Consider the following 7,983-nt stretch of genomic DNA (forward strand, 5'->3'; position numbering starts at 1 on the left):
TCTTGTAGAATGGCAAGTCTCAGGAAGGGAATGTGTTAATTTCTTCCTTCCTGCCATCCACAGGTGGACAGAGTTCTGAACAAAAGCACTTTAGTTTAACAGTCAGGCAGAGGGGCAGGATTCTCGGAGGCAGGCCACTATGTGTGACTACAGTAACAAAAGTAACAGAGAGCAAGTCAAAGAGCACATGCAAGACGGGCGAGTCCTGAAGATGCATGTGGATCAGAGCAGGGGCTGTGCTCCAGGAGGCTGGACTGTGCGTGGCTGGTCACTGCCCCACTCCCAGGCACTTCTGCCCTGTGAAGTCCTCTGCCCTTTGTCAGATTCAAACCTTTCATCCCACATTCCATGCTCATCATTTCCCCTGCTTCCAAGGTGGGTAATTCATACACAGAAACCCAGGCAGAACCAAATATTCTTGGCCGGCTGTGTGTCACGTGGCACGTCTCTGGCTCAGATTCGGTACAGGAAGTTCCCATTGCTGTTGAAAAACTCTCGTTCCCTCTGCACAACTCTGTTGCTGAAGATCTGGTCACTTGGGTCCCCTGCCTTCAGCTCTTCCAACCTCTGGTCGCAGGGCAGTCCATCACTGTCAGTTCCTCTCGCTCCCCCACAATTGCTGGTGGGGTGACCTAGAGCAGCAGCAACAGGCACTAAACACTTGCCCTCCTCCAGGCCCTGGACTCCTTTATTCCTTTCCTTCTGTATCCTTGGTATATCTGTACTGTGAGTGTTCAATTCAATGGCTTTCAAAGCTGTGCTGTGACCATGGCCTTTGGATGAGGCTTCATCCCCAGGCATCAGCAAACAGCCTGATGCAGACTGGCTTGCAGAAAGTCGTTTTGAGGAATCCAGGGCCTGGGAGCTCCTGGAATGAGTGGGCAAGTCCAGTTTCTTAAGGACTTTTTGATCCTGCTTCAGTTTCTGTTCCAATGTGGTTACTGGAAGGTGAACACGGAGAAAAAGAGAGTGAGCTGGGCTTTCAGGCAGAGAAAGCTTTATTATAGGAAGAGAGAAAGTAACTGGCTTTAGAGAGAAACTAGTGATCTCCCTTCACAGCCAACCCTTCTTATACCCTATCGATGGGAAATTGTGCCCCAAAGGGAGGGGGCCTTAGTTTATCTTTAGCCTGCAGCTGGGGTCTTGTGATCACATAGTCAGAGGGGTTTCAGAGGCGGGTGGTCACGTAGTCTTGAGAAACTGGCACCAGCAGGGAAAAATGGGACACTGTCTTAAGGAAAAATAGGACACTACCAGGGCAATGTGGCCACTGTGACTTTATCCCTTGTTTGCCAGGTCACTGCAATAGACCAATTTTTAATAATATGCTCTGAACCCCTTGTGGACCCTAACAGGTACAAATTTGCTTTCTGAAACCCTTCGGATCACATCAGTGCTGACATCAAAGACTTCAGCCAGTCTGGGAACTGACCAAGACTGCAAATTCCCTGTGTAAATACCCATGAAAAAAAGAAGCAGATTTGCCATTTGTGAAGACATCTCCTATCAGAACAGTTAACGGATTATGTAACACTAGAGATAAATACATGAAAAGAAGGCTTGGAAAAACTGCAAATGCAGTCTCTGTCTTGTGCCACTAAATGACTACGGCCTATTCTTCTGTGCTGAGAGCAACACCCAACTACTCTTGGTCATTTCATTTCATATCAGCTGGATTCCTCTCACTGCATGACAGGTCCCAGTTAGATCCTGATGATGCAAGAAGACGGTCTTTCCCTTCAGAAAACACACAGTCCAGACATCCCTGACAGTGCAGTAATGAAGACTGTGCCTCCAATGCAAGGAGCTGGAAGATCCAATGGAGGTGGAGTTTGATCCCTGGTTGGGGAACTAAGATCCTACCTACCCCAGTAAGCACCCCAAAACAAAACAAAACACAAAAAAGACTGCTGTGTGATTGAATGGTATAATGTGTAATAAATACCCAGCTCAGGACCTGTTCCTAAGTGGACATTCAAAAAAAAAAGAAAATACAATCTGGTGGTAGAGACAGATGTATTAACACCCAGCAACACTATGAGAAGGATCCCACCAAAGGATGCTGTGAGAAAACTGGGGAAGGAAAGGCAGGGACAGGCTAGTGCCACGCCTGCGTGGTGGCCCAGGAATTGCTTCAGGAAGTCCAGGCTAGAGCTGGTCTGAAAGCTTGAGCAGTTGTAACAAGCTGGTACAGGGGAGGAGAGAAAGAGAGGGTCAAAGGAACTGATGGTAGAGCAGGCAGCAGGTGAAATACAAGGAAGCACATCACCTTTGTTGGGAACAGCACAATCTGTGTGACAGTGGGAGCTGGAGCAAGGCCAGGCCTCGCTTAGGCATTCTGGAGTTTATCTCAGAGCAACAGTGAACAAGGAAGAATTTCAAGCGGCAGAATGCCATGAGCAAGTTTTCATTTTGAAGCCCAAACCAGTGATAGTGAAACAGGAGCAGTCATTAATTAGATTCCTTGAACTATAATCTGTATATTAATGAATAATAACCTATAACTTGCTTTCACTGACCAAGTGTGTTTTAAGTGTTCCTGCAAACTGCATACCCTCCTGGCTTCACAGCCTAGAAAATAATATCACACAACTCCTCTAACTGCCCCCTGTAGACAACACTTCTGATCAGGGGTCAGTGTAGTAATAGTTGATTAAATTATTGTTCCGAACATGGGAAAAAAAAAAAGAACACGGGGTTAGTTTTGCCCAGCTCAAACCAGTTGAGACCATTGACCATTCAACTGGGCCTGCACAAGTGTCCAATGGGTGCCCTTTCATTGTCAAGGGCCAAAATCTCCATCTTGAGATCATGATAATGTAGCCCATCATTTTCTTAACGTGCATCCTGTGAAGAACCATGTAACTCAGATACCTCTGTGCACAGCTCCAATTACTTCACCTTTTTCTAACCTTCAATAACCTTTCCTGAAGCTTCAAACCACCCTGCTTCTCTTTTTGAATTTTATTTATTTGGCTGCACTGGGTCTTAGGTGTGGCACTTGAGATCTAGATCCCCAACCAGGAATTGCACCCGGGTCCTCCGCATTGGGAGCATGGAGTCTTAGCCACTGGACCACCAGGAAGTCTCCCACACTGCTTCTTTACCCCATAAATATCCTAAGCACCTCCTTCAAGGAGGCCAATTTGAGATTTGTTCTCCTGTCTCCTTGCTTGGCTGCCTGTACCCCTGTAACCTCTTTCTCTGCTGCAGACCTCAAGGTCTCAACCCTGACTTGCTGTACAAACGAACATGATTCAGTTACCTGGTTCAGTAGCAGTGGGGTATTTTTGTTCAAGACCAAAGATGAAAAGATCAGGCATCAGGCAAGAGGCTGTCAGTAATTCAGGCAGTCTGAACTGAGGCAGGGGCACTGGGAGCAGAAGAGAAAACAGACTTGAGAGATATTTTAGGAAGACCAAATGGTTGTACTTGGTAAGGAACTAAATACTGGGTTAAGAAATAGGCTGAGAGTCAGTATTTTTAGAGTGGGTGATTGGTGGGACTATTCAGGGATATAGCAAAAACAGGAGCAGAATGAAATTGTCAGAGAACAATGATGAATTCTATTTTGAACATGTTGAGTTTGAGGAGCTCGTGTGACAGCCAAACAGTGAAGTCTAGTGCACAGCTGACTATAGATTCAGAACAACAGCACAGCCCAGACAGGATAGATCTGGAAGTCGTAAGCCAACAGCAGGAATGGTTGAAGCCACCTGGCATCAGGCAGGGAAATATCCAGAGCGAGATAAAATGACCCAGGACACAACTCTAAAAAACTGCAATACTTAAGGTACAGGAGGAAGAAGGGAAGCCCAGGGAGGAAACAGAAAACCAGTCCTGCCAATAGGTGAGTGGTCCCCTGGGTCAAGGGAGAATTTCAAGAATGCAGACAAGGTCAAATGCTGAGAAGTGTTAGGCAAGCTAAAGTGTTGACAGTCAGTTATGCCTAGCACTGAGGGATTCCCTGATATATTTGTGAGCAGTTTTGTCATGATGAGACAAACAAAAATGAGAGCAGGCAGTCAGGGAGCCAGGAGGCAACAGAGGGAGGAGGAGGAAAAGGGAGTGTAGTGTAGCCTTGACAGCTGGGTTTTGTTTTGTGTGTGTGTGTTGTGTGTGTGTATAATCCAAATGTTTGACTTAAGCTTGCTTGCCAAGGCCTGCATTTTGAAGATGGCTGTCTTCAATAAACACACTGCCAGCCACACAACTAGATAAAAAGCCGGGCTCCTCCCATCCCCACCCCCCACCTCCACACTGAGGCCCCTTTGTTTTAGAGATTATGGTTGACTTCAATGATTAACCATTTGGGCCACTTGCTTTTTCTCTTCCTGGGCCTTAAATTCCTGTTAAATTCACCAATAATGAGTGAGCCCTCAAAATCCTAGGCTCCACCCTCCAGTGCTCAACCCCAATAAAAGTAGAACTCCAGGCCCTTGTTCTCTCTACCCATGACTGTGTGGTGTGGCCTCAGGTTTGCCATGTAATTTCCAGGTCCTGTAAGTGTTAAACTTCCCCCACCCCACTGCCAACATTTCTTGATAGTTATTGAAGGGCATCTTGTAATCTTAAGACCCACAAGGGCTGGTCCAGCCACAGCACTGGTTATTGATAGACTGAGCCTGACCCATAACACCAACAATATTAAATTGACAAATCGAGGTCCCTGAGGAATTATGTAGGGATTTCACCTAGAGTACCCAGAGGACTGGTCCTAGACAAGTGAAGGATGGCCACTTCCCCAGTGATATGAACAGAGTACAAGACTGAGAGTAAGGAGGAAGCCAAGAAGCTTTAATAACTTTTTACCGAAAGACCTGACTTTCTCTGAATAAAAAGATATTTACTGGTCCCCAAAGGGGAGGTGATAGATAAGAAGAAGGGTTGAAAAGGCTGGTATTCAATACATGAGAGGAAGCTGAAAAAGAGAGGTGTTACAGGCTTATAAAATCTTGGTCATCTCTATAAAACCCCCCTTATTCTAAGTCTCAACTCCAGAGTTATTCTGATGAGAATGAAAAATGGAATATGACCTATGGAGGACTATTGAGCAATGTTTATCAAGATGACAAGGATCTTCCCTGTAGCTCAGACGGTAAAGAATCTGCCTGCAATGCAGGAGACCTGGGTCCGATCCCTGGGTCAGGAAGATCCCCTGGAGAAGGGAATGGCAATCCACTCCAGTATTCTTGCCCGGAGAATCCCATGGACAGAGGAGCCTGGAGGGCCACAGTCCATGGGGTCGCAAAGAGTTGGACACGACTGAGCAACTAACACTATCGTGACAAAGTTTGGTTTTGGACTTCCCTGGTGGCTCAGATGGTAAAGCATCTGTCTAGAATACGGGAGACCTGGGTTTGAGCCCTGGGTTGGGAAGATCCCCCGGAGAAGGAAATGGCAATCTACTCCAGTACTATTGCCTGAAAAATCCCATGGACAGAGGGGCCTGGTAGGCTACAGTCAATGGGGTCACAAAGAGTCGGACACGACTGAGCGACTTCACTCACTTCACTTCACTATCAAGATGCAAATACATTTACCTACTTCTGGCAGATATGTTGTACACTGATGTGTACACAAAGTTATGCCCTGGAGCACCATTTGTTAAAGCAAATGAGTGGAAACAATTCAAGTGTCCACTGTTAGCAAGGAAGTTAGAAATGAGCAATGAGGGGAGGCCTGGCTGAAAGGATGTAAACCCCTATGGACTGCAGCAAGCCGACTTCCCTGTACTTCACTAGCTATCCGGGTTTGTTCAAACTCCTGTCCATTGAGTCAGTGATGCCATCCCACTGTTTCATTCTCTGCCACCCCCCTTCTTCTTCTGCCCTCAATCTTTCCCAGTATCAGTGTCTTTTCCAATGAATCAGCCTTCATATCAAGTAGCCAAAGTATTGGATTTTCAGCTTCAGCATCAGTCCTTTCAATGAATATTCAGGGTTGATTTCTTTCAGGAAGCCTCAGTAGAAGGATTTTGAGCATTCCCTTGCTAGCATGTGCAATGGGTGCAATTGTGTGGTAAACATTTTTTGACATTGCCCTTTTGGGATTGAAATGAAAACTGACCTTTTCCAGTCCTGTGGCCACTATGAGTTTTCCAAATTTGCTGGCATATTGAGTGTAGCACTTTAACAGCATCATCTTTTAGGATTTGAAACAATTCAGCTGAAATTCCATCACCTCCACTAGCTTTGTTCTTAGTAATGCTTCCTCAGGCCAATTTGACTTCACACTCTAGGATATCTGGCTCTAGGTGAGTGATCACACCATCATAGTTATCCAGGTCATGACTTAGTTTGGAGTAATAAAATTCATACAGAAAAAAATGATTTAAAATAAGTAACAAGATGATGAAAACCAGGAGAGATCTTTCTGACTCAAATGAGAAATTCAGAGTAGTAAACAAAAAACAATGGGCAGAACTTCCCTGGTGGTTCAATGGCTAAGACTCTGTACTCCCAATGCAGGGGACTCAAGACTGATCCCTGATCAGAGAACTAGATCCCATATGCCGCGAATAACTAAAACCTCACAGCCAAATAAATAAATATTAAAAAAAAAAGCAATGGGTATATTTGTTCACATAAGTTTTTTTAAAATATGGAAATAGTTGTATGAAAATTCAAACTTCTTTAAGAGTATATACCATTATAACATTTTAGACTGTAAAATATGTCTTGACCTTTCCTCTAATAAGAGGCTTTGTGTTAGTTGTTCACTTGTGTCCAGCTAGCCCAGCAGGTTCTTCTGTTCATGGAATTCTCCAGGCAAGAATACTGGAGTGGGTAGCCATTCCCTTCTCCAAGAGATTTTCCCAACCCAGGAATGGAACCCAGATTTCCCACATTGTAGGCAAATTCCTTACTCTCTGAGCCACCAGGGAAGCCCAATAAGAGGCTATAGAACAATGCAAAGGGCTCCAGCTTGCCTTACTAGGAAATAGTTGGGGGTGTCATTAATTCACTGGATATTTGTTCTGTAGTGCTGGGCACTCTTTTAAGTGAGTGATGACCACTCAAAGGTCTTGCTCTCATGGAGCATACGTCCAAATGGTTAACAATAAAAGATGACAATGATGAAGCAACGTGAAATCTGGAAAATTCATGGATGCTCAAATCCCTTTCATAAAATGGTGTAGTATTTGCATAAAACCTACACACACCTTCCTGTATACTTTAAATCATCTCTAAATTATTTATAATAACCTCAGACATGCAGATGACACCACCCTTATGGCAGAAAGCAAAGAGGAACTAAAGAGCCTCTTTTTAAAAATTTTATTTATTTTTTAATTGATGGATAATTGCTTTACAGAATTTTGTTGTTTTCTGTCAAACCTCAACATGAATCAGCCATAGGTATATATATATCCCCTCCCTTTTGAACCTCCCTCCCATCTCCCTCCCCACCCCACCTCTCTATGTTGATACAGAGGCCCTGTTTGAGTTTCCTGAGCCATACAGCAAATTTCACTTGGCTATCTGTTCTACATATGATAATGTAAGTTTCCATGTTATACTTTCTATACATCTCACCCTCTCATCCCCTCTCCCCATGTCCATAAGTCTATTCGCTATGTCTGTTTCTCTATTAAGTTCAGTTCAGTTCAGTCGCTCAGTCATGTCCAACTCTTTGTGACCCCATGGACTGCAGCATGCCAGGCCTCCCTGTCCATCACCAACTCCCAGAGTTTACTCAAACTCATGTCCAATGAGTTGGTGATGCCATCCAACCATCTCATTCTCTGTCGTCCCCTTCTTCTCCTGCCTTCAATCATTCCCAGCATCAGGGTCTTTTCAAATGAGTCAGTTCTTCCTTTCAAGTGGCCAAAGTATTGGAGTTTCAGCTTTGGCATCAGTCCTTCCAGTGAATATTCAGGACTCATTTCCTTTAGGATGGACTGGCTGGATCTCCTTGCAGTACAAGGGATTCTCAAGAGTCTTCTCCAATACCACAGTTCAAAAGCATTAATTCTGTGTA

General features: G+C 44.7%; 1 protein-coding gene across 1 annotated transcript; it reads right to left on the reverse strand.

Annotated features, from left to right (window-relative positions):
- Positions 1-453: 453 nt before the first annotated feature.
- Positions 454-1,992, reverse strand: LOC102399853 (neugrin-like). Its single transcript, XM_006075391.2, has 2 exons — positions 1,356-1,992; positions 454-938 (listed from the first exon to the last, which is right to left on the reverse strand). The coding sequence occupies exons 1-2, from the start codon at positions 1,498-1,500 to the stop codon at positions 454-456; spliced, it is 630 nt and encodes a 209-aa protein (XP_006075453.1). The 5' UTR covers positions 1,501-1,992.
- Positions 1,993-7,983: the final 5,991 nt, after the last annotated feature.

This window comes from Bubalus bubalis, chromosome 20 (assembly GCF_019923935.1).
Source record: "Bubalus bubalis isolate 160015118507 breed Murrah chromosome 20, NDDB_SH_1, whole genome shotgun sequence".
Classification (NCBI taxonomy): Eukaryota; Metazoa; Chordata; class Mammalia; order Artiodactyla; family Bovidae; genus Bubalus; species Bubalus bubalis.